The sequence below is a fragment of the Ziziphus jujuba genome, chromosome 2, assembly GCF_031755915.1.
Source record: "Ziziphus jujuba cultivar Dongzao chromosome 2, ASM3175591v1".
Lineage (NCBI taxonomy): Eukaryota > Viridiplantae > Streptophyta > Magnoliopsida > Rosales > Rhamnaceae > Ziziphus > Ziziphus jujuba.
In genome coordinates, this window is record NC_083380.1 from 9,151,227 (window position 1) to 9,178,312 (window position 27,086).

The following is a 27,086-nucleotide window of genomic DNA, read 5'->3' on the forward strand; positions in this document are numbered from 1 at the left end:
GGGGTTGCTTGAAAAGGCATGAACCAAGTACTTTTAGAAGTAACTCTATTAGATTTGCATAACCAGACAGCATAATAATCAAATCTAAGCATCCAACATATTTTATGTATCACATCATAATCATATGGTGTTTTTTTTTCTGGTTCTTATTACCGTGGCTCTCATACTCTTCTCCCGACGTCTCTCATACTCTTCTCCCAACGTCCTGAGTTCAAGATCTTATTAGCAACCATAAGAGACTCCAGGAACTTGCAAGGTAAGATTAGGAATGGAAACCTAAGTGTCCACCGTAATCTTGGCATCAAGATGAGTGAACTCCTGGAAATAGGCCTTGAAATGCTCGTATGAGTGTTTCACATCATCAACAGCGCACATTTCTCGTATGCTATGCATTGATAGCTGTGGCGCACCAACATCAACTGTACGAATTCCAACACCACTTGCAAGGATTGGACCAATGGTTGAACCACAACCCATGTCATTTCGTACCACAAAATCCTGCATTTGAAGTAATCTCTGATAAGGTCAACTATAACAACGAATCAAACTCTCATACCACACTTCAACCCCTTCACCGAAAAGTGTATATGGTTTTTACTAACTTATTTGCACTTCTTTTTACCACTTTCCTTGTGCTTTCTCAAGAGACAGTATTGCAGAAGGTTGTTTCTACAAATTAGAAATGCGTGTCCTATAATCTTTCACAACCAAAATATCCAAAAGGGGCAGAAAGCTGACCTGGATTGGAAGTTCATGGTTATTTGCTATCTCCCTGAACACAAAGGAAGTGACAGCATTGGTTGCATAACGTTGATTTGCATTATGTTTGATGACAAGGCCCCCATGCAACTTGGGCTGATGATTCTCTTCATGTTTGTCCTGAAAAAGGAACGTTAAATCAATATGGTGCAAAATTGAAAGCACGGCCAAACCATTATAACCTGATATAACATACCACATAATTAGGGTGCAGGGCATGTGCCATGTCAGCAGATACAAGAAAACTCTTCTGTATTGCTTTCTCAAGCAGCTGAAAGGAAATCAACAGGAAAAATATCCATATTTTCAGAAAACTGCACAATTGATTTAAAGCCATTCCGTTTCCATCATATTGACAGCAAATTTGATCTGTTACGACAAATAGACCTCCCAATTTCTAACATGCATGAAATTGTTTAAATAGCATATATGGCATTGGACCCACAGATTTTCTAAGCAGTGTTCTAATTTATACATAACATTGCTAACTAGCTCTGCAACGCATGAGATAACCATGACACCTTTTTTGAAACAGAAGTAGGAACATGGTGGAACAGTTACTACCTGAGAATCTGAAGTAAAGGAATTTGTGATTCGTGATAGAGCATTTAACGTGACTGGAGACCCAGCACCCTGGGCTGAGTTAGATCCAACCTCCTCATGATCAAACAAAGCTACCATTCTAACACCAGCCTCATCCTCAAGGCTGCTTTCAGAAGCTGTAGCATCTACTAGAGCCTGAAACAAAACAACATAAAAAGGAAAAACCAGCTGCTGTATGAGGTCTTGTAAACAGAGAAACAAACAATATAGGAAACTAAAGTTTCTCAAGATTTTTTCACGCCAACATAACTTGTCAACCTCCTCTTTGATCCTCAATAAGTTCCTGAATACTATTTTATAATTTAATTTCTCACCAGAAAATTTCAGAAGAGAAAGAACCAAAAGGGATTCTTTCAATGGCAGAGCTTCCTATAATAAAAACAACCTCGTACCTTAAGTGAACAAAATGACATGCAGAGATTATCAAGCCGTCCTGAGAATATGAATTCTTTTGTGGCACCAGCCAGTATACTTGGTTGAGTATCACATGCTTGCAATTCAAAATCACAAATATCATCCGGTTTGCATCCAAGCTGACTTGCAAGAAGCTAGAAGAAGGAAAATAAATACAACAAAATTATCACCATAGCATACCCATTAAATAAATAATTGAGGAGAACAATTATCTTCATAACCACACTAATTGTCATCCTCCCCAAAGGAAAGGAAAAAGCGAACAGGAAGAAGGAGGGAATACACTCAGGTTCTACTACCTGTAATAAAAGCGAGTGATGCCTGTTAGAGTCTATTTTCTCGTTAGATTTCTTTCCATCATTCTGAGCTTGACTTTCAATGCAACCATTTTCACCAACAACTTTATCGAGCTCTGCCTGCAAAAAGTATTTTTTGGATAAATGAAAACAAAGTTAATCCAAGGATTGATTTTGTGCACTAAGATCCAGGCATCAATGTTTATTTCATACTGATTTTAATTATTGATTTGAAAGATGGTATATGATATTAATGACCTCGGCTGAACCGAAATGAATATCACAAAATTCATTTCCATGATTACCTTGATTGATGTTGCCAAGATTGGAAGAAGATGGGTCTGTGTGTTCACCTTAAATCCATCATTAACATTCCTATAAAAAGATATAATGAACATATAAATTTTAAAAGCAATTATAATTATTTCCTGAAGGTGAAATGGGATTATCATATTTCCTAGCAAAGAAAAAAATAATAATAATTGGGATTATCAAATAGGCTGAGCTAAAATTACCTACACATATTCCAACCCTAATGATAAATCACTTGACCGCTAAATATATAATGATGTATGTTGTAAAATTAGAAACCTGTCTAAGTGAATTGCCAGGGTTGGGATCCGTATTATGGGCTCCTCAATTCTAACAAGCCGATGCAAATAAGAAACAGAACCATCCTTTTCTTCTCTAATTATCACCCTTCCTGCAACTGTCAAGTCTCGATCAAACCATGTATGCCACAAACCACCTCCATAAGTTTGGACACCAACCTCCAAATATCCACTTTTAGTTACCTGCATAAAGTACCGAATTGGAAACAAAAATTTAACGTTTCTCCACAATATCCCCATTTCAATACAGCTTAAGTAACATAGAAAAAATAAATTACCTTGCTAATAGGCTTCAGTTTGAGACAAGGACTATCAGTATGAGCACCAACAATATGGAATCCATTTCCCGCAACAAATCTAATCACGGGTTCAAAGATATGAGCAAAAAGACATAAACAAAATAACAAAGAATCCTAATTTCTGCTCGCATAACATTCTGTTTTTGATTCAGACACATAATACGGAGGTCTCATGCTGATTATTTGCTTTGAAGAAATCATTAAACCCATTTTTGCTAGTATTCTCAGCAATTAAACCCATAAATTTAAAATTTTTTTGTCTCCATTTGATTTCCTACCTTCAGTTAGCAACTATGCAGAACTTAAATCAACAACAATTAAGCAAAAAACACGAAAATAAATATAAAGTTACAGCTAAATATAATGAAAGAAATCTTAAGTTACCGCGAAAATATAACAAAAGAAATCTTACTTTTTACCGATGGCGAAGGCAACAATGGTGGAGTGGTTCCTCGTGAAGAAGTATTTCTTCCCTGCTTCCAATTTCCAATTCTCTCTCTCCAAAACTTGCTCATACCCAATACTTCGCAGAAGCTTCTTTGCCTCGTCTGAGAAACCGATGCAACAAAATAAGCTCAAGCACATACAAAATAAAAAATAAAATATTTAAAAAAAAAAATTTCCAACTCAAATTCATTAAAACACTAAAACAATCAAGTCTCCTGTTCGGTTTCAGAGAATCCCAAAGGAAAAGAAAATATATATATATATATATATTTTTTTTTTTTTCCACTTGGAATCACAAAACATGAACTGAATACATAAAATGCAATCAAGATTAAATAAATATTTAAAAAGGGTAGATAAATATATCAATCTAGTTTCTATAGAAACTAATTAATCTAACGATATGAGGAAATGGGATTGGTTTTTGTATAATGTTCAATAGAATATTCTCGGGAAACAAACAAAGGAAACGAGTGAAGGAAAAAAAAAAAAAAAAAAAAAAAACTTACCAACAGCGTGGAAAGCAGTTGGAGAAGCGTTCAAGAAGTTGAGAAGATCAGAGACAACAGAGCTTCCTTCATTTCTGGATTCTTCTTTTGCTGCCATGCCGCTTTACTTTCGAGCTTTTTTTTTTGGCCTTCACACACTCTCTCTCTCCCTCAGTCTCTCACTCTGCTCTCAAAGACTCTTTTTCTTGCTTTGCGTTTCGAATTTCTAGTTTTTGTCCTTCGTCTTTTATCTTTTATATGTGCTTGTATTCGTGTTTGTTTTGAGTCTGAATAGGATTTGCGTGAGGTTCACTTTTAGATATATATGCTTTGGGCCTAGGCCCACAACGATACATCCATCTTTTACTCTTCTCCTTTTTGGTAATATAGTTAATTGATTATGATGTTTTTCCATGATCTAGTATATAAATATATTATATATCCACATTCTAATTCTAACTTGTTTTGAAATATCAACAATAAAAAATAAAAAATAAAAAAGTAGTTAATATAATTGAATTTGATATATAAAATAAGTACGAATGAGAAAATTATATGTTTTACTTGCTTATTTGATTGAAAAGGAAAAAAGATGCCATGAATTTTTATTATTTTTTCAATTATAAGATTAACTTAAATAATTTATGAACAAATTAAAATATTTTTTTTGCATAATATTAATGTGTATATGATAATTATCATATTCCTCCAATTATTTTCAATACACAATGTATAGGAGGTTTCTTGAGGAAAAAAACAAAAAATGTTTGTAATATTATTATATAAGTATATATATTTTGATAAATTCTTGGATTAGTGAAAAATTATTAAATTCGAAAGATAAAAATAAGATTATTCTATCTATGAATTGCAAGACAACTCATCGTTATGATGAAAAGCTTTTAAAGCTTGATAGTAAAGGATATGAAAGTATTTATTCACCAAAAAAAAAAGGATAAGAAGTATTTGAGAGAAGCTAAGTTGAAAGCCTCAAAAGTCAGAGCCCCAATATCTGATTTTCCAATTTCCATTCTCTTTGATCTTTATGCTTAACTTTTACTTTGGCCAATCCAGCTAACACATACGGAAAGTAAAAACAAAAAAAATAAATAAATAAAAATAAAAAATTATGCAACATGATGTTTAGGACATTGGAAGTTTCTTTTTAGAATCAATTAGTGAATCTTATGCTCATAAAAAGTCATGTTTGATTCCCTTTTTTTTTTTTTCTTTTGTTTTTTTGGGTATGAATAAATAAAATACCTATCTATCAACATATTATAAACAGATTGATTTATCACTAGTCGAACATTGATTATTAAATATAGTAAATGCATCCGATGCTAAATAGTCGTATCCTTTACATAACCAAATCAAAAGTTTTTCATTCATCAAAAAAATACAAAAGTAAATTTGTGGATAAGAGAATAGATATAATCACCATATTCACATTAAAACTTCTTTTACCAATTATTCTATCACTTTAAAAGTTAATATTTAAAAATAAATTTATAGTTTATTAGATTATCTATAGAGTATATTTTTCTGCGATATAGAGTTTTAATATGTTATTAAATTTATAGGTCATTAATTTATTTTTAAGTTTCAATTTTTAAAATAATTTTATAATCAATAAAGAACAAATCAATAAAAAAACTAACAAATAAATTTGATGTGAACTTAACTCTCTCTATTATATAAGGAGCTAATAAAGGAGGGAGAGTGAAATAGGGTTTTGAGTAAGAAGGATAATAGGACAGATTATTATGTTAAAATATATTTATGAAATATACATAATAAAAGCATAATATTTTATTGAAAACATGTAATAATTTTAATTTCTGTTATTTCCTTTGGTGGATTTCATACATTTGTAGAATCATGTATTTTTTTTCAATATATTTATATTTTATCTTTAATAATAATACTATTATATTTTATATTTTTTATAGTTTGTTAGAGTACTATTTTCTTATGCAAATATTTATATCAAAAAAAATAAATAAATGTTAGACAATGAGAAAGAAAATCAGTCCAAGCAACAGCGATGCTTAAACTTTGGAAAAACAATAACAATTAATGGAAGGGGAATAAAAATATCTTCCTAGTACCTTTCATGCATAAAAATATTAATAAGATGAAGTCAATGGTAGTTGCTGAAAATGCAAGATCTTCTTCCTTTTCACTTAACCAGATATACATTATCTAAAAAATTTCTTATTTAAAGAAAAAAAAAATACAATGAAGAAAATAGAGAAAATGCTTTTAGAGATAATCCATGAGCTAGCTTATCAAGCTTATTCAATATTCTTGCCCATAATTTTTATTTTCCTTTATAATTTGTTAGATTTCCTTTTTTTTTTTTTTTTTTTTTTTTTTTTTTTTTTTTTTTTGGTTTTGAAGACATTAAAACTATGTATAAAAATTCAACGAGTATTGGTTTTTATTTTCGATTTGGAAGGAACTTAATCCATCATATTTTAAGTCATTAGAGTTTTTAATTAGATCTAAGTTACCCATTTTATATTAATTATGCAACATCCTTTTATAAAATTATATATATAAGGATCATTTATATCATAAGAATATAAATATGTGTTCTTCGAAAAATAAAAATAAATACGGTGTTCTGGATCATTCTTCACTGTCCCATTGAACCTCTTATATGCTATCAACATAATTTAATCTATACAATTTATATCAATGTTATTATAGAAAGATATAATTGTTTCAGTTGCTATCCACTTATTTTATTTCAAAATTTGTTTTATGAAATTATATTATATATTTTTATTTTTATTTTTTTGGTACATTGATTTGCACTTAGTAACAATACCACTCATTTATTATAAGAACGAATTGGTTCAACAATTATTTTATTTGTTCTCTTCTTTTTTAAGACTATTTTTTGCTTATTTAGATCAACAAAATCTTTTATTTAATTACAATAACGTATAGAGATTAGGAGAAATTCGGTTTGACAATTTCTATTCAAGGGTAATTTCGGAATTTCACACATGTTGCAGTGTTCAGCTGGGGAAGCCATGGCTTTATTTATTTATTAATTTATTTTTTTGTTTTTTTGACCGGGAAAACTCAACTGAATCAACTGAAAATAAACAGTCCGTTAACTAAAGCATTGGATATTATTACCAAAACACCCTAAAACTATACGCTCGCTTTCAAGAATCTGAGGCTAAATTCGACAATTCGAACCTCCCTGATCAAAACATTCAAGTACTCCAATATTTTTCCCTCGGATTGCAAATTCCACAGAGCAAAGCTTTTTCCTTCTTTCTTTTCCTTTCAAATTCTCCTTCTTTGCCTCTCTCTCTCTCTCTCTCTATATATATATATATATCTGTGTGTGTTCAAGAACTGAGATCCAAGATTCAAAGAATAAAACACCACCATTAATCTTCGATAGCTCACTCTGTGATAAAGCTCTGCTTCAATGGCGAGACCAAGAAGCACCAAGAACTCCTTCATCACCATAAACCCATCACCATTTTTGCACTTGCTTCCACTTTCACCACTGTATTCCCTCTTCTTCTCCCTCAAGAAGAATCCAAGAAACCTCAACAGCCTCTGCACCTCACAACCCATCTCTCTCTTTTATCTTTCCATCCTATTTTCCTTCACTTTCTTGGGAATTCTCATCCTCATTTTCCTACCATCTTCTCAAGAATTCGTCCCCTGCCCTGTCACTTCACCATCATCATCACCACCTTCTCAATCTTCCTTCTTCTTCACCTCTCTCGCTTCCACTGTTTCCGATGATAATGGAGTTTCCGACGAGCCGAAACTGTTGAACAGTGTTATGGTTCCGTTGCCGGCTCAAAGGGTCGTCGGAAATGTCTCCGAAAAGGAGAGAGAGTTCTGGAATCAACCAGAGGGAGAAGGGTACAAGCCATGTTTGGATTTCAGCATTGGGTATCGAAAAGCTTCTTCGAGGATTTCGAAGGAGAAGAGGAGGTTTCTAATGGTGGTTGCTTCAGGGGGTTTGAACCAGCAAAGGAATCAGATTGTTGATGCTGTTGTCATCGCTAGGATTCTCGAAGCCGCTTTGGTTGTTCCCGTTTTGCAGGTCAATCTCATTTGGGGAGACGAAAGGTATATTATGCAAACATATAAATATATACATATAGTTTTACTCTGTTTTCTTTTATAGTTTTACTCTGTTTTCTTGCATTGAAAATCTGTTTTCTACAACAGAAAGATTCAATTTTCGATGTGTATTTTTGCAGCGAATTTTCGGATATTTTCGACGTTTTGCGTTTCAAGAGGACTTTGAAAGCTGATGTTAGAGTTGTCTCATCTTTACCGTCTACACATTTGATGTCAAGGCAGTCAATTGAGACCAGGATTCCTCGTGATGTCACTCCACAGTGGATCCATGCCAGATTCTTCAACCAAGTAATTAATTTACCAAATTTTGTTACTTGGTTTTATAATCTGCTACATTCCCATATTTTTATTTTATGCAAAATTTTAATCTTTGCCCGTTTGATGTAGTTGAATCAAGAAGGCGTTCTGGTATTAAAAGGGATAGATTCTAAACTCTCAAAGAATCTTCCACCTGATTTGCAGAAGCTTAGGTGTAAGGTAAAGTGATTGATTAACTGGATCAGATTCTCAGATTTTAGACTTTCTTTCATTCTTTTCTTTTTTTTTTTTTTTTTTTGGGTAATATTTCTGGTTCAATTTTTTCTGTTAGGTGGCTTTCCATGCTTTGAGATTTGCAGAACCAATTAGGGAGCTTGGGAATCAACTAGCAAAGAGAATGTGGATTGAAGGTCCATACATTGCTCTCCATCTCAGACTTGAGAAAGATGTGTGGGTCAGAACAGGATGTCTCACCGGTCTTGGCCCGGAATTCGATGATGTCATCGCCAAAATCCGGCAATCTCGGCCGGAATACCTCACTGGAAGGTTGAACATGAGCTATGTTCAACGACGCCTTGCGGGACTGTGCCCGCTTAATGCATTGGAAATGGCAAGGTAAAATGTTAGGAAAATCTCTTCTATGTGTAATTTTAGCCACATTGGTGACATTGACAATTTGGTATAATTCTAACTTTGGCACTAATATGCAGATTGCTTAAGGGTCTTGGTGCACCGAAAAGTGCACGGATATACAATGCCGGAGGAGAACCCTTCGGCGGAAAGCAGGCTCTGCAGCCACTTTTGTCAGAATTTCCGAATTTAGTGACAAAGGAAATGTTGGCAAAAGAAGGAGAGCTCACACCCTTCATGAACAAGTCATCTGCTTTGGCTGCCATAGACTACATTGTCTCATTGAGCAGCAACGTGTTTGTACCTTCCCATGGTGGAAATATGGGCCGAGTCATGCAGGTAATACAGACCAAAGATTGACTGCAAAAACCAACATTTTTTTTTTTTTTCCCTCTCTGTGAGTATCCCTCTAATGGGGTTTGGTTTTGCGTAATTTGCAGGGTCACAGAGCTTATGTGGGGCATAGGAAGTTTATAAAGCCTAACAAAAGAGCTATGCTACCCGTCTTTGAAGACAAGTCAATTTCTGACGAAGAATTTGGAAGCATTATCAGAGAGCTTCATAGGAAATCTAGTGGACAACCTGAGCCAAGAGGTTATAGGAGGGACAAGGATGTGATAGCGTATCCAGTTCCTGAATGCATGTGTAATAAACCTAGCTCAAGCATTTTTTAAGCAAACTCTATGAGAACCCAACTTGGGATCTCTGTTTTTATTTTGTAACAAAAATTTGTAATTCTTTCTTTTGACAATTTGTAAAGCAATTTGGTGATTTTTTTTTTTTTTTTTTTTTTTTTAAGAATTTCTGCCTTAGCCAGACTGCAAATTATGACCTTCTTTTCTTTTCAGCCGACGTGAATGTTTTGTTCGTAGAAGAGTTAACAAAATTGTTTTGGAGAATAGGACCTATAATATAATTTCACAGATTGAAATAGCATATATATATATATATAATGTATGTATATATAATTTTGTTAGAAGATTAATATTCAGAATTTTTCGCTAGAAAAGTAATGGAATTTGTCACTCTATATCTCAAAGATGACGTAAAATTAAACAAAATTCTATAAACTTTGAATTCTCATATACTTTATATTGATTAGATTTCTATATGAAGGTAAATAAACAGCTCTAAGTCATAATAGTATAAATAAATTGTAAAAATTGATAAGCCAAGAACAAGAAAAAAGGTAGTCCCAAAAAAAAAAAGGTAATTTAGCAAATATAAGTAGAATATAACATGAAAAACACAACAAAGTAGTTGGAACTTGGCTCCTGGAAGTTATATTCCCCTGTTAGAAAGCCTATGTAGAAAATGGTAGCTTGGATTCCACGTAATCATGTTAGAGGCACGTGGCAGAATAGAACTGGTCAGAAGGATTGCTTCTTAATAGTCGCAGGCCCACCAACTCACTCTGTGAAATACAACACAGGTTCAAAGTCTTGTGCTTCTGCTTCTACTTATCATCTCTGTGGTAGTAGCACTGTGGAGGCCTATGAAAAACTCATGTTGAAACAAATTTGTGCCTGATTTTACTGCTAGAACAAGTACTTTAATTGGGCATATCACAATTTTTTTGGATCTTATATTTCTGTCAATATTGTTTCCTATACTATTAATAATTATTTGGTTACAAAGATTTTATTTCCTTTTCTTCTGTGTTAAGAGTGTGGGGGTCGTTGGCATAGACTAAAATTCTAAATCCAACAACTGTTTTCACATAACCAAAATGAGCAAATACCTTACCCGAAGGTTGAGCATGAGCTATATGTTAATGTCCTTTTATGCATTGGAAATGGCAAGGTAAAGTTAGAAGATCTCTTCCTATTGTAGTTTAGCCACATTGTTGGCATAACAATTTTTATAAAATGCCGGAGGGGAGAGCTATTGTACAGAAGGCAGGCTCTGCAGCCATTTGTGATGGAATTTCCAAATTTAGTGACAAAGTCATACCTTTCATCAATAAGTCCTCTGCTTTGGCTGCCATAAGACCATATTGTCTCATTGAGCAGCTATATGTGTGTACCTTCCCAACTTTCATCGTGAGAACATGCTTGGAGCCATGCAGGTTAAAGAAAGATTTCTAAATACATTACAAGCATTCAGTGTATTCCCTACATTTTCCCTCCAAGTTCCTACAATAGGCTTTGGATTATGTACCTGACAGAGGGTCACAGGGGAGGGGCCTATATGAGCCGAAAGAAGTTTATAAAGCCCAACAAAAGAGCAATGCTATTTTTCTTCCAGGACTTATCAGTTTCTGATGAAGAATTTGGAAGCAGTATGACAATGAGAGAGATTCACAGTAAGTTTAAGGGACAGCCTAAGCCAAGAAGTTGTAGAGGGACAAGGATGTGATTGCTTAGCTTTACCCAGTTCCTGTGTGCGTGTGTAATAACACACAGCACAAGCACATTTTAGGCAAATTGTAAGAGAACCCAACTTGGGACCTCTATTTTCTTTTACGACAAAATTTTATACTCTTTTAAAGTAATTTGACAATTTGTAATGCATTTTGGTGAGAATTATAGAGTTTTTATGATTCTTTATTTTCTGTCAAACTGAAAGTTTTTCATACAAGAGTTACTTAATATATCACTCATCATCAATCCTCCGAGGTTTCAAAATTCTTCATTCACCATCCCAACACTTTATTTATGTTATAAAATTTTGTTTACTCATTTATGTAAATAAATTGATTTGTAAAATATCTATTTTGCTCTTACATCGGTGGAAATAAATAGTAAATATTTTATTATTTTTTATTGTTTGTCATACAATGGAATAAAATAACACATAAAATTCAAATTAAAAATAACCTTATAATATTTTGTCCTTTTTTTTATTTTAATTATGTGTTACACAATGTAGTGAAAAAACATATATAAAATGCAAACCAATGTAAATTTCAATTATTTTATTTATTATTATAGACTAAACAGACTTTTTAATAAATAAACTTAGTTAAAGGGAATATTCCATGTAACTCCACTCATTTTTCCTCTAATTATAATTAGACCACTCATTTTTCCTCTCGACTACAAACTATATATTCACCCAAAAAAAAATAAATAAAAAAATCCAAACTATTTGGATAATGTTAATCTCCAAAAATAAAAAAGCTATTATGAATCAAATATTTATTTATTTGATATTTTTTTGGGAATAAAAAAGAAATTTCCGGATAATATCATAAATCACAGATCAATGGCACTATTTGACATTGCAACATGGGATTATCTGAACAACAATAAAAAAGCTTGTAAAAATATTTGAGCCATAACCTTCAAACTCATAAATATAATGATTGATTAGTTTATTTCTGCTAAGCTATTATCATTGATCATAATATATTTGATATATCACCTAATTCCTAAGTGCATGTGTAACAAACCCAGCTCAAGTATTTATTTATTTATTTAATTTTTTTTTTAAATTTTTTTTGGGCGAGAAATTTATAAAGCATTTTGGTAAACTGAAAATAATATTCTATTTTCTAACTGAATGTTTTGTTGATGAAGAGTTTATCAATATTCCTCGAGAAAAAAGAATATAAATTTTGCAACTTCAAAAACATATAAATAGAAGAAGGGATATTATAACTGTTATATTAATTAATAAATTTTCTCAAATTCATACCTTGGTTAGTTTAAATGTTATAAAGGGATGTTTCAAAAAATAAATAAATAAAAAGAACATAAAAAGGAATCAAATCTATTTTATTTTATTTTTTCAAAAAATGTAGTACAGCAAAAATTAATAAAAGAAATATGAAAAAGTAGGTGGAACATTGGCTGCTGGGAGTGGGAGTTATATTCCCCTATTGGCAAGAACATGCGGGGAAAAAACAGCTTGGGTCGCAGGTAATCATAATGTACACGTGGCAAAATGGGAGTGGACAAAAGGAATTGAGTACCTAATAGTCGCAGGTTTACCAACTCACTTGTGTGAAATACATAGATCCAAAAGTCTTGGTGCTCCTTCTGCTTCCTGGTTTTTCGACTTTGTTGTGTTACTGTGGAGGCCAAATATTCGTCTCAGTCTCTCTCTCTCTCTCTCTCTCTCTCTCTCTGTTTTATAATCGCCGATCCTTTCCACCTACTCCGGCGATTTTTGTTTTTTTTTTTTAACAAGGTATGTCTTCCATGGTCATCATCGTCTTCATCCATGTGGCGCGTGTTGAATACTTTGAAAAATTAGGGTTACGATTAAGTAGGGATCCCCCCAACCAAAAAAAAAAAAAAAAGCCTTCTTGGGAGAAATTTTCTTGATATTTTATGATTCATGGTACAAGTTCGAGTTTTGCGGTTAACATTTGCTTCTGCAATTAGTTGCAGAAAGAATTGTTTTTTTTTTTTTTTTTAATTATTATTATTGTTGCTGAATATTTCCACTTGTAATGACGATCCTCTTGTTGTGAATTTATTAACATTCGCTTTTCGATTGGTGTGCTTGAAGAAATTAGTGGCTTATTGACAATTAGTGCTCGCAATTTGATGAGCTTTTTGGCTGGCTATTGGTCATGGTTGAGATTTTTATTGACTATGAGAAGGTTGAAGGGATTTTGTGGATTAATAGTGAAAGAGGGTGATACTTTTGGTGTGCCTAACAGTAGCATAGAATGGGCTTTTGTTTGACTGAAGCAAGGATAAGGGTTATTAGTTTTGGGTTTTATCAATACATGCTACTGAGTTCATATTTCCTCAACATTGAATTCTCTAAATTTTTCGTTATTTCTTTGTGCAGAGCTATCTTTAAGATTCGGTAGTCACACATGGCTTCATTCAAAGCATTCTTGAATAGTCCTGTTGGTCCTAAAACAACTCATTTCTGGGGACCTGTTGCCAACTGGGGATTCGTTGCTGCAGTATGCTCTGAATCCATAACTTCTATAGTTATATGAATATAAATTTTACTCTTTTCATAGTCTAATTTCTTTCTTGAAGACTTAACAAGGGCAACTTATTTAACAGGGTTTGGCAGACATGAATAAACCACCAGAAATGATCTCTGGGAATATGACAGCAGGTTTGAATTGCTGGTTCAAATTATATAGATATTTTCAGTCTTCATTAGACGGGCGAAATTCAAATCTCACCTTTTGAATTTTTGTTCTGCAGCAATGTGTGTGTATTCATTATTGTTTATGAGATTTGCATGGATGGTAAAGCCTCGCAACTATCTACTTCTGGCATGCCATGCCTCAAATGAGACTGTACAACTATATCAATTGTCTCGCTGGGCAAAGGGTCAGGGGTAAGTGACTGAAAATCTAGATATATTTGTAAGGTCTTGACGAACAAAGTATATATAACTATCTCTTGTTTGATCTTTCTTCCCACCAGGGTATGTGGGGTACAGGGGGTGATAAATCCTGTTAAATTTTCTGTGGGCTTTATATGGCTCCTAATCCTATGCAGAAGTTCTCGAAAATAATAGATGATCATTATAACCGTTGTCTCCCTTTATGAGTTACTGTATTGGCAGAAAGAATACACGAAGTAATTTATTCTGTGTTTGCTTTATGGTAGGTACTTGTCCGAGAAGAAAGATGAACCCAAATCTGCGTAATTTCCTTGTGAAGTGTTCCATTTCTGTTTCACCGTTTTTGTTGTGACTTCTCAGAATCATTGCCATGTCCTATGGAAGACTCATGTTGAAACAAATTTTCTTCTAATTTTAATACTTGCATAAGCTTAATTGAGCAGATCACAATTTTTTGGATCTCACGTTTCTGTCTTCTTGTACCCTATACGATAATGCGAAATTTAATGAATGTTTGCTTGCAGTTTCTTTTTCCCCTCTTAGTGGGGTTGTGGGTGTCATTTGCATAGAAGTTAACCAATCTCTGGAAGAACATTGGATTGGGGTTCTAAAATCATAAGCATTGTTGAGTAACGGTTTTGTGAGTGTGGAATGGTTAAGATGATGTTCTAAGTCCATGTCTCAGTGAGTAATAGAACTCTTAATTCGTTTTATTTTGAAGAAAATGAAGGATGGAATTTTAGAGCTCGCTTGTAAAAATCTCTTAGTTAGCAAGTTTACGGACACTTTGAATTCTTGAAAGGAAGAACCCAATGGATAGAAAACTAAGCGATGACTGTAAATCTCAAGGGGAAAAAATAGAGTTCAAGCCGGAGCAAATCACACCCTGTCCTGTGGCTTTTGAGGGTCCTGTTCTTTTTATTTCTTTTGAACATTTTGTACCGAGTTTGGTGCTTTGAACTACGTCCCAACTTTTTTCAGACTCTAAATGAAGGAAAGTATAATAAAGACCACCACGAAAGTAAACCGCAGGATATCTCACATGCATTACAAGCCGGAAAAAATGAATGAACAATGTGGTCTTGGCTACAACGACTAATTACTTTTTCATGTTACCTTCAATATATAGAAGTTACAATTCCACCTTTTTGTAAATTACAAATTTCAAATTAACCCTAAAACAAGAAAAAGACCTCATGCCTTCACCCGGTGCTTTGGTATTCTCATTTTAATCATCTGATCATGATTCATCATCAACCATGTCATATTTTAATCTTTTGCTACTTTTATTGGATTTTGATTTCCTGCCTTTATTTTCTTTAGATGTTTCACTGCCATTGTTTTGTTTACTTTCCTTCTTGTTTCTTTTGTGTTCTTTAGATGCCTTCTTTCTTTTGACGGGTAGTGTTTCCTCATCTCCAATTTGAGTCTCATTAGCATTTTGTGCTTCAGATGGTAGATCTTCCGTACAATGAGAAACTTCTGCTCGTACAAAGTATAGTATTAGCATTTATGCCTTTGGGTTTGAAAATAAACCGAGTATGATGAAACTGAACAAGGTAAACTGACCTTCATCAGCAAAACTGGAATCAAAAAGAACTTTTACAAGATGCTGTTTCAGGAAAACCTGCAGCCATGAAAGAAAATAATGAAATAATTAGATACAATGAACGCAATAAATATCATTATCCCCCTTTTAATCCACATTTGCAGAATTAAATCTTCATGACAGCTCAATCGATCGTCCAAGTTTTAAATTGAAGGTTTTGGAATAGTGATAATCAACAGGCCAAAAGAATCAAGTCTATATTTTAGCTCTACATGAGAAAAAAAACCAAATCCATACCGCAGAAAGTAGTTGCCGTGTCTTTACATCCCAGAAGCGTAGATAGCTATCCAGTCCTAGAAAAAAGTTACCTATCAGTATCACATATTCACATAGAGAGAAGCCAAACTCTGAACTTAAAACATCGAAAGGAAAATGATGATTTGACACTATTCACTATATGATTAATACTAATCAGAAATTCCATCCTAAAAATGATATAAGAAAGAATCCCAACATTATTATTATTCCCTTCCTATACCTGGCAGTTCATGTTGCGAAACTAACCAATGACCCCAATAACCCTTTCACCATACACCTACCTTATGGCTCATTTCACTTTGAATCGAAATTGACTCCTAATGCGGGAGGGCAGCATTGATTGTTCGCATAAGATTTTTTACACAAACAACATATACAGCAAACAGACTGGAAGAAAATCAATAGGAAAGGCTGCACACAAACATGAGGACCATCTCTTCTGTGTGCATTAAAGAGACAGCAAGAGTAGATGCATAAAATGCCACAACAGGAAAAATTACCATAGTTATAAGGAAAACACTACATCATATACTTACCACATGATGCAAGCACTGGAAGTTCAGGGTGCCTAACTATTGATCTAATGCTTCCAGAACATTTTCCCAAAAAACTTCCTAACAATTTCCCTGCAAAGACAGTATTAAACAAGTTACTCAAACCTTTCAAATATATGAATTCAAGTATAACAGAAGCAACATGAAAACATTAATAAAAAAGAAAATAAAGAAAAGAAAAAGAGCAAGAAATATATTAAGCTCCAGTTGCAACTGGCTAAGGCCTACGAGTTACTGAAATACTCCCCAAGTGATTAATCAATTATAATCTGATACTTGTAATAATAATATTCTAAAGCTATGCAGATAGCAGAATTTAGTGTTTGATACAGATATATAACAGTTAACAAATAGGAGCTTGACCAAACGGTTCCTAGATACTACCTCTATGCTCTCATAATATTCTAAAAGAGGAATATAATGAACATAAGAAATCAATCAACAAAATGAAGTCAAAACAAAAAAAGATAATAAACTGCATATGAAAAAAGTAACACTCCAAGATGCATATTACAAAGCAACCACAATCAAAACAGATCTTTCAGTCAAATCAGATGACAATCAAATTTATATGATTAATTGGATGTACCTGTGCGCATGTCAAAAGCAGAAAGATCACCAGACCCGTTCCCGACATAGATTGTATAGCCATCTAGATCTTCAGCTAATGCTTTAACGGGGGTCTCCCGGAAATCAAAAGATATTACAGGTCTCCGCTGAGCAGAAATATCATAGAGACGGACCTGTAAGAAACAGGCAATCTGTTTTGGTTATAAAGTGCGAAGAAAATCCTTAATATTATAGCACCATTAGGACGAAGCAGGCAGTAAAGAAACTAAGCTTATTCAACAACAATAACAAACATCATAACAAAAATACTTTACAAATCAGGTGTTCATAAAATTAGTCCACTAAGCGCTTTATATGAAAAACTTAAACAAGTCCTTTGATAGAACAAGGAAAGAGGAGGAGAAGAGAAACAGATCAGTTTTTCTATTTTCTTTTTTTCTTTTCGTGAATAAGTATATTTTCAAATATATGAAACCAATGATATGTTACAAGCTTTAACAAAAACCTTGGGACTGATGTTTTCTTGCTAGTTAAATAACATCAGTGAAATTGCACGAACTAGGAAAATGTAAGCCATGATTGCCAACAGAAGTAAGTAGCATTCATTTGCAAGGCAAAAATTAGGGGGTACTTTCCCAAAGTAATAGCCTTCAAAGATAGAGAATTCAACATTTATTCAGTAAACAAAAATTAACCACATAACACTACCTGATGGCTCTGTGTGCCAGCCACAATTTTACGATGATCATCTTTACTCAGGAACGTGGCAGATGTAAACCAAGTTGGGGTAAAAATACCAAGGCTGTTTTTAGGAGGCTGCAAGGAATGAAACCTGATTAAACTAAATGCAGGTCATACTACTAGTACTAGCCAAGAAAGCTGTCATCTTGTTCAACAAGTAAGAGGGAAAAATAAAAGACTCACAGATTTTGCTGTCCATGTCTTAGTACACTTGTCAAGATCCCACACAGTCACTTCAACACCCTTCCTGAGGTTGAAAACAATACTTCACATATCTCACAAAAATAACTAGTTAAAACTCTCCTTTGCACAATGAAGTTGATTAAGTTTTCAAGCTTGTATTGCAGTTTTTTGCACATAAGCAAACTCACCCTCCAAATAATGCATAATTTTCACTCCCATCGAGTTTTGAACATAAGATATTACCAGCATTGCATACTTCCCATGTTCTAGATGACCCAGTAGAGGTAAACTCTTTAGGTGAAGTTGTCCGTTCAAAAGACCTGATAGTTGCCTTCCCTTTTTCCGTACATGTAAGCAAAGTGCAAAATCTGATAACAAATGATAATTAAAAGAGTATAGAGAAGGAGGGGAGGAGAATAACTCAATATGTAAAAACAAGACCAAAAGGTTCCCAAAAGCATTACCTAGACACAGACTCTTTTTTCTTTCTCGCAAGTAAATGCAACCCAATGATGGCATCATTCTCCATTCGACCAACATCACCATTGTCATTAGGAACCGAGAAACATAGATCCCCATTGAGAGGATTCAGAATCTCAATCTAAAAAATAGATTAGCCACACATATAATCAAAAAAAGTCCCGAGGAAAACCCTTGACTATGAGCAATAACTAAAAACCTATATGTGCTCTTGAATATTCAGCCGCAGAAAATAACTCACCATGCCATTCTTTCTTGCAACAGCTAATAACTGCAACAATTCAAACGGCAAAAAAAAAAAAAAAAAAAAAAAAAAGGGAAGGTTACTTCGTTAATAATTCAGCAGCTAAGCATTAGACAAGCTAGTTTTAAAAGAAAACTAAAGCCCAAATTGCAATTTATTAAAATATCTAAAATTAGCTAGAAAATAAGAAAGAAAAAAAAGTTTTGACATTTCAGATAAAAGAATAGTTTGACAGAGATCAAAATACACGAAAATCAGAGAAACCCAATTGAACTTATATCATATAGACACCATACTCATATTCAAATTGCATAATCCCACAAAGCACCAATAAAATTTGCAATACCCATTTAGAATTTGAACTCAAAAAATGAAACAGAAAAGCAATACAATACCGGGTTTGATTTGCTGTCGTCGATTGACGCAGCAAGCACGCATTTTGAGGAGTCTGGCTCACCCCATTTCTCCACCACCTTAGGAAACCCTCCTTGCTTGCCCCGTGCTTCAATAACTATAACCAACCAAAAAAATACAGTATTAAAAAAAAAAAAAAAATTTAACCAGTATAAGAAAAAGATTGTTTCCTAGTTACCTTTGATCAGACCAAGAGCGTCGAATGTTAGAGCACGAAGTGATGGACAACCAGGGCAATCCAAAGTGGTCGTATGAGGCATCTTTTCACTCTGTGTTATTCTCTCCCCAAAAAACCCACACCTTCAGAGAAAACTTGGGAAGAGAGAGAGAGAGAGGACGTTAAACCCTACTAACTTCTGTCTTTTAACTCAATGGGCCATGAAATTTTGAATATGTATTTAGTTTCCCAAATCGTTTTGAAATTTGTATTTTCCCAAAAACTTTATCTATTTGTATTTCTGTCCTGCGACCAGGTTATGATAATTGCTTTTTCAACCGCAATTAATAAGTGGCTTACAGTTGCACACGTTGCTTAGTTTGATCCATTTGTTAAATTTTCCATTTATTCAGGAAATTGAAAAAGAAAAAATAAAATAAATATTTAAAAACTATATATTATTACCATTACTTTTCTCTCTTTTTTTTTTTTTTTTAATTTAAGGTTTAAGAATTACTTGTCTTTATGTGGTGATGTTTGTTGGTAAGTCCGTAAGAAATTTTTTTTAAAAAAAAAATTGCAATTATTAGTAAGATGAGGTTTTTTTTTTTAAATAAAAAAAAACATTTATTTTATTTTCCAAAACTAGTAGCTTGTGGCAATAATTGTGATCTGAGTCTACCTGAAGGTCAAATAAAGGAAAGTAAAGTGAGTATTAATTTCCATATTTTTCAAAAGGAAATCATTTAAAATTTCTTTTGTTTGGATGTGTATAAATGAATTTTTATTTTTGCTTTTTTTTAAATAAAGTTTTATTTTTAATTACTAGCTCATAAAAAATTTTCCATTGCAGATATGTCATGTCTTATTCTCATTCTTTTTATTTTTATTTTTTCTTTTTCTTTCTCTTTTGTAATTCTTATTTTCATTCTTGGACATACTTGAAATAGTTATAAAGTCGAAAAATCCTAGAAAGCAAACAATCATAACCATATAACACAATATTACATAAAAAAAATTATTATTATCATTTTATGTTACAATTATCTTAATCACCATATAAATCTTATACTAAAATATTGTGGATAGAAATTGTAAAAATAAAAGAAAAATAATTCCTATTAAGTATACACGTGAACGGTTTAATGTGTCAACCTCTTTAAAAACAACTTAAAATTTTAATTGATTACACCCCTAATATTTCATACAAAATAAAATGTTAATGAGGAAAATATTTTCAAAATAAATAAATACACATTGGATTTATTTTTTTCATTTATTTATTTTTGCGTGAAATTTGCACTTTGGATGTTACTTTACGTGTAAATTATTAATATTTCATAAGCAAACACTATGTTATCAATGAGAGGGATAAGATAAAAATTAAATAAGACCTTGATCTTTCACCGGCCATCGATATACGACCAAAACGAAAATCTAAGCAATTCGTGACGAGGCGGCAATGAGGGTCTGCTATTCTCAAAGCCACCGTCATATGAGCACAACGAATACTCTCTTATCACAACCTCTCCATAACCCCTTTTGGTGAGATGAGATTGGCCTTCTATGCTCTGTTTTGCTAGCCTGAAATATGCAACAACTCTGGCTTTCATTTTTTGAGTCTACGACTATGTTTGCGGCTTTGATATCTTGGTGTTAAATGTGTATCTGCAAGAATATGTAGAATTGAAGCTAAAATAAAATTATATATATACGTATATAAAAAAACAATCTCATATGTTATAATATGTTTATCAAATTTATTTATTATATGATTTTTATTAAATTATTATTTATAAACATATTTATATAATTCAAATATAAAAAAATAAACTTTTATATAAATAAATAAATTAAAAAAATAAAACAATGATATGATATCACATCATCTACCACCAAATAAATTTAATAAACTTAGTATTATATGAAAACTATGTACCATTAAATAATATGGCATTTATTATGGTTAGCATAGAATTTTGGTTCATGTTGAAGAAGGAAAATAAAATGAACATTAATTTCCATATTTTTCAAAATGAAAACATTTTAAATTTCTTGTTATTTGGATGCATATAAATCAATTTTTATTTTTACTAGTTCATAAAATATTTTCCAATGTAGACTAATTATGTTATGTCTTATTCCATACGGATACATGAAGAAGTAATTCTTCTTCTTTTTTAATGATTTTTTTAATTATTTATAATAATTTTCTATGATTGTGACATTTTGAATCCACAGCTTATTAAATATAAAAGTGGATAATTGACCAAATAAGCAATCTCACTTAAACACGAATAGGATGGAGCTTTTAACTTTTAACCACACTTGGTGAAGATGTTCCACATTGACAGAAGTCGATACTTTTAAGGCAGTTATTGTTACTTGAAATCGAAAACGATAATAACAATATAATATAATGTAATATTAATTATTATTTAAAAAAAAAAAACACAATAATAATTATTATCCTTTTAATATTGGATTTATATTGATCAGCATATCTTAAACATTTAGGATAGAAATTGTAAAAGTAATAAAAAAATTTGTGAGTTTACGTAATGAATGGTCGTGTTCATACCATGATATTTATTTAAAATGAACGTCATTTTCATATAAAATCAAGCAAGAAGGTATAGATATTGTCAAATGATGGACTATAAATAATTCAGTTTTTTTTTTTTTTTTAATGTAACATAACTAATTTGTTACTACTTTTCTATCAGCATTTGTACAGACTTTTATTAATAAGAAAATTTCGTATTATATTTTATTTGTAGTTTTATATGTTGCATGCGTTACAATAAATATTAATATTTTATTAACAAACACTAAGTCATCATTTGACCAAACCAAAAAAATAATAATAATAAAAGAGCACTATTCCATCAGTGTATACAATTTGCATTTTTTTATGATCAGAAATTAAATGGATTTACAATGACAGTTTTAAATTAAGGACCAAATTATTACTCAAAATTATTATTTTTTTGGAATATAATTCATAATTTATGTTGAGAGAGAGAAAGAGAGAGAGAGATATCAAACATCCTCTCAGGAAAAAAGCACGTGCCCTTCAGAAAAGTAGCAGAGGTCAAACCTTTACAGCACCACAGTTAAAATAAAAGTCAAAAAAACACATACTCTCCCTCTCTCTTTCTCTCTCTCTCTCTCTCTCTCTCTATATATATATATATATATATCTCTTCCTTTTATTATCTGAACCAGAACCATTAAACAGAGCAACGTAAACTTCTTCATCTCCAAAGAGGGGTAAAAAAAAAAGAAAAAAATTTAAGCTAGACCTCCATATCAATGGCGGAAAACGACTCAAAATCCAATCTTTCCATCGACCCAAGAAGTGGATTTTGCCCAAACACCAAAATCTTCCACAGCCTACGACCCAAAGTTCCTCTACCACCTCCTTCACAACCTCTCTCTCTCACCTCCTTCACTCTCTCTCTCCTCACCACCTCCACAACCACCAAAGACCTCGACTCCACCACCGTACTCATCGACTCCACCACCGGAAACCGAGTCTCGTACTCTCTCTTCCTCCACCAAATTCATTCCCTCGCTTTCTCTCTCAAATCCATTCCCTCACTTTCTCTCTCCAAAGGTCAAACCGCTTTCATTCTGTGCCCTGCTTCTCTCCACGTCCCTGTCGTTTACCTCGCTTTGTTGTCGTTGGGCATCACAATCTCTCCCGCTAACCCACTCAGTTCCGACTCGGAGATCGCTCACCAGGTCCGACTCAGCCAACCCGTCATCGCTTTCGCTTCCACTTCAACAGCCAAGAAGCTTCCAGGGAACTTACCAACCATCATCGTAGACTCTCCGCAATTCCTCTCCATGCTCGACAGGAACGACAGGGACGACAATGTCGTATCCCGTGTCGAGGAGGTGAGTCAGTCTGACCCGGCAGCCATTCTCTACTCGTCAGGAACTACCGGGAGAGTCAAAGGAGTTTTGTTGACCCACCGGAATTTGATAGCTCTTCTCGCCGGATTCTATGCTCTCCGGCTAGAGGAGAAAAAAAATGAGGAGGAAGATATCCAGCCCGTGTCGCTTTTCAGTTTGCCCCTTTTCCATGTATTTGGATTCTTCATGTTGCTCAGAGCGATTTCGATGGGAGAGACATTGGTTTTGATGGAAAGGTTCGATTTCCAGGCAATGCTGAGAGCTGTGGAGAAGTATAGGGTGACTTACATGCCGGTTTCTCCGCCGCTTGTGGTGGCTCTGACTAAGTCGGAGTTGGTTGAGAAATATGATCTGAGCTCTCTCCGGTTGCTCGGTTGCGGTGGAGCTCCACTGGGGAAAGAGACTGCTGAAAAGTTCAATGCCAAATTCCCCAATGCAGAAATTGTGCAGGTGAAATATATTTTTTTTTTTTGGGTGTGAATTGGTTTGGTTTGGTTTTTTTTTTTTTTTTTTAATCAAACGTTTGATTAAGTACTATTAAGATCTAATCTACATCTAATAAAAAGAAAGAGCATTAATGTTCCCTGTTCAACTTTTATGGTGTATGTTAGAATTTCACACTTTTTGTTTCCATGAAAAGATAGTGTTTAGAGTTGTTAACCCATTTGAATCTCGTGACCAAACAGTGGAAGATGAAATGAATTTATTTAAATTTTTTTTTTTCTTTGTCCATTTTCCCTATGCCAAACATGACAGAGCGGAATATGTCAATATGCTAACTTTTATTATTATTATTATTATTATAATTTTTTTGGCCAAGGTGGTTTGCTACTTTCTAGAATAGTATTAACTTTCTACTTTCTAGAAAACAATTAACTTTTTAATTTGTCAAAGTGGTGACTGTTTCTTAGATTTTTGAATATTCGAATTGTTGTTGTGTGTTTTTTTTCCCTTTAGGGATATGGTTTGACTGAGACTGGAGGAGGAGCCAGTAGGATGATAGACCCCGATGAGTCGAAAAGGTATAACTCTGTGGGCCGATTATCAGAAAATATGGAAGCCAAGATTGTTGACCCTGAAACAGGAGAGGCATTGCCTCCTGGTCAGAGAGGTGAACTGTGGTTGCGAGGTCCAACAGTTATGCCAGGTGATCAAACTTCTACTTTCTTTCTTTCTTCTGAAATAGTTAACTAGAAAGCAAGTTTCATTGGGTGGCATTTGTTTCTAAGCCTAAAAAAATGGCATAGAATTTAAGCATGACTAGTTATACAAGATTCATCAACTGGAATTGCCTAGTTTGGCTGATAAACATAAAATAGAAGACTGTGTTAGGCTGTATGTAATACTGCGTGGTTTGCTGAGGCAAAGTGTGATTTGACCTCTTGTTTTTATTTTACCTGTCATGCTAATTCTATTGTTTCTAATTTCGATTCAAAAATCTTTCAAAGGTTAACTGTTTCCTAAATGGAAGGATGGTGCTTTTGCAGGTTACGTAGGAGATGACAAGGCAACAGCCGAGACTTTGACCTCGGACGGTTGGCTAAAGACTGGTGATCTTTGTTATTTCGACTCTGATGGAATGCTCTATATTGTTGACAGGTTGAAGGAATTGATAAAATACAAGGCATATCAGGTGATTAAAATACTTTAACTGAGAGTAAAACTTATAAGTCATAACAAAGATATAGTTGTAGATCTCACTTTAATCCATTTGGGTAACGTCGCTTCTAATCTTTTGCCTGAAACACATTGCAGGTTCCCCCTGCCGAGTTGGAACACATACTTCTAACCAATCCCAACATTGCTGATGCTGCAGTGGTTCCGTAAGTTATATAGTGCTATAATTTTATTTCTGCTTATGAGAAAGATTAGTATCTTTCATCGTCTCTGGCATTTTAGCAACAATAGGTAGGACTGCCTGACTTAAAGACCAGAGACGAGTGAGCTGAGTATTTTGGATGCCAAGTACTAGAAGGTTGAATTTGTTGTGAGGATTTAAGATGGATGTCGATCACTGGATTTGTATACTATATACTAATTAATAACTTATGAGATACGGATTAATAGAGGAGGCAAAGCTTATAATTACAGAAAAAGGTTTTGTTGGTTGGATTAGGGAGTACTGCTGGTTAACTATGGAAATGTGAACTTAGTAAATTGCAGGAGGAAAAACACAGAAACGTAATGTTAGTGGCAAAAAGAGGTGGGGCAGAAAGAGTGCAATAGATTTAATTTCAATTTAATCTCTTATCTCTCTCACTCTTACTTCTTGTGCTTATGTTTATATTTAGTGTGTTTGTGTTTTTTTCCCTAAGGTTTGCAGCTTTTCTTATCTATGTGTTAATTTGGGAACAGTTACCCCGACGAAGAGGCAGGGCAGATTCCCATGGCCTACATAGTGAGAAAGCCAGGAAGCAGTTTAACTGAGGCTCAAGTTATAGATTTTGTTGCAAAACAGGCAAGCTTCTGTCTATATATTGGAAAATGATCATTGGAATTCTGTCCAAAGCTATTATATGTACACCGGTCATAATTATGTCCTGCAATTCATGGGTCATGACTAAATTACAGTCTAAATATAACGGTCGCTCTCAAGGAAAAAGTAAAATTGCGGTTGATGTGTTTTCTAGCATCTCCAATCATTTCTTCACAATCTGTGGGTGCTTTTGGGACAAACCAAAGAAAAAGCAGGATTTGTTTTTTTTTCAACTATAATTAACTTTTGGCCCCCACACATTTCAAAAGCATTTTAGTCAGTGTCAATAATAATTGCTTCTTTTTTTAAAGATCTTATTATTTATTCATTAGCAAACCTTTACATGGGTTATTCTACCTGCAGGTTGCACCTTACAAGAAGATACGGCGAGTAGCATTTATCAACTCCATTCCAAAATCTCCTGCTGGAAAGATATTGAGGAGGGAGCTGATCAGTCTTGCTCTATCTAGTCCCTCATCCAAGTTATGAACAGCTTATTCATGCATTACTGAGGAAGACTTGTTGAGAACCTGACTGCGTACAATTTTTGACAAGTCAATCTCTTATTCTCTTTAGCACTTAAGGAATGAATTGAAATTGCCATTAGCGTGTGTAAAATAGAGAGTTTTGATCGTATAGTAATAGTTATACTCTATGATTCAATATTACTGTATTGAATTCTTTTCGAGTGGATCCTGAAGAATTATGTGTTTGTAATATATCCCATTTTGATTCTTTTTGTGTTGGTTAAAATCTGAAACTCATGCTTAAAAAGGCCTATGTAGATTTGATTGTTCATATCTATTTACTAACATAGGGTTTCAGGCAATTGTACTGAGTTTTGCTTTGAAATTGGTTCATTTACCTAATTTTCCTTCTTTTAATCAAACAAGGCTTCATCTTAGGTTGGTATTGAAACTATCAAAATTATGGGTTTTCTTTTTCTTCCGTCCTCAACAGTGAAAGTGGTTGGCCCGTAGTGTCTTTTTCAAATTTCATTTCCAGTTTCATCATATTTCAAGATAAGCTTATTCATCTTAAATCTAGTCCAACAACACAAAGATAAAGAAGACAAATTTGTTTGAAACTTGGAAAGTGAAAGAAACCTAAACCATCTTAAAAAAGACACTGGATTACAAGGTAAATTTATCCCTTTTTCTTCGATGCTGTGAGTTAAAGTAGTCTAGTTCCCATTTTTAGCTTGCTGCCATCATTGAATGAAAGGTGAAATCTAATCAGACAAACCAGGTCTCGTAGAAGACTTTAAGGAAATTTTTCATG

General features: G+C 33.3%; 5 protein-coding genes across 5 annotated transcripts; 3 read left to right on the plus strand and 2 right to left on the minus strand.

The window, feature by feature from the left end:
* Window positions 1-19: 19 nt before the first annotated feature.
* Window positions 20-4,155, minus strand: LOC107418158 (probable aspartyl aminopeptidase). Its single transcript, XM_016026824.4, has 11 exons — window positions 3,939-4,155; window positions 3,395-3,530; window positions 2,962-3,040; window positions 2,664-2,866; window positions 2,378-2,447; window positions 2,076-2,192; window positions 1,755-1,910; window positions 1,324-1,497; window positions 956-1,030; window positions 739-879; window positions 20-498 (listed from the first exon to the last, which is right to left on the minus strand). The coding sequence occupies exons 1-11, from the start codon at window positions 4,033-4,035 to the stop codon at window positions 277-279; spliced, it is 1,470 nt and encodes a 489-aa protein (XP_015882310.3). The 5' UTR covers window positions 4,036-4,155; the 3' UTR covers window positions 20-276.
* Window positions 4,156-7,241: 3,086 nt separating this feature from the next.
* LOC107418191 (O-fucosyltransferase 37) lies at window positions 7,242-9,714 on the plus strand. Its single transcript, XM_016026867.4, has 6 exons — window positions 7,242-8,030; window positions 8,165-8,333; window positions 8,433-8,522; window positions 8,635-8,918; window positions 9,014-9,272; window positions 9,374-9,714. Exons 1-6 carry the CDS (start codon window positions 7,372-7,374, stop codon window positions 9,605-9,607), a joined length of 1,695 nt encoding a protein of 564 aa, XP_015882353.3. The 5' UTR covers window positions 7,242-7,371; the 3' UTR covers window positions 9,608-9,714.
* A 3,155-nt stretch (window positions 9,715-12,869) lies between these two features.
* On the plus strand, window positions 12,870-14,722 carry LOC107418193 (mitochondrial pyruvate carrier 1). The gene is made up of 5 exons (XM_016026869.4): window positions 12,870-13,067; window positions 13,680-13,800; window positions 13,907-13,961; window positions 14,054-14,189; window positions 14,465-14,722. The coding sequence occupies exons 2-5, from the start codon at window positions 13,708-13,710 to the stop codon at window positions 14,502-14,504; spliced, it is 324 nt and encodes a 107-aa protein (XP_015882355.1). The 5' UTR covers window positions 12,870-13,067; window positions 13,680-13,707; the 3' UTR covers window positions 14,505-14,722.
* Window positions 14,723-15,216: 494 nt separating this feature from the next.
* On the minus strand, window positions 15,217-19,611 carry LOC107418192 (uncharacterized). The gene is made up of 12 exons (XM_016026868.4): window positions 19,430-19,611; window positions 19,233-19,348; window positions 18,835-18,864; window positions 18,578-18,714; window positions 18,302-18,481; window positions 18,114-18,177; window positions 17,898-18,005; window positions 17,209-17,362; window positions 16,602-16,691; window positions 16,045-16,100; window positions 15,768-15,825; window positions 15,217-15,680 (listed from the first exon to the last, which is right to left on the minus strand). The coding sequence occupies exons 1-12, from the start codon at window positions 19,509-19,511 to the stop codon at window positions 15,439-15,441; spliced, it is 1,317 nt and encodes a 438-aa protein (XP_015882354.3). The 5' UTR covers window positions 19,512-19,611; the 3' UTR covers window positions 15,217-15,438.
* A 3,008-nt stretch (window positions 19,612-22,619) lies between these two features.
* Window positions 22,620-26,558, plus strand: LOC107418201 (4-coumarate--CoA ligase-like 9). Its single transcript, XM_048473876.2, has 6 exons — window positions 22,620-23,779; window positions 24,287-24,476; window positions 24,817-24,962; window positions 25,085-25,152; window positions 25,685-25,787; window positions 26,169-26,558. The coding sequence occupies exons 1-6, from the start codon at window positions 22,724-22,726 to the stop codon at window positions 26,292-26,294; spliced, it is 1,689 nt and encodes a 562-aa protein (XP_048329833.2). The 5' UTR covers window positions 22,620-22,723; the 3' UTR covers window positions 26,295-26,558.
* Window positions 26,559-27,086: the final 528 nt, after the last annotated feature.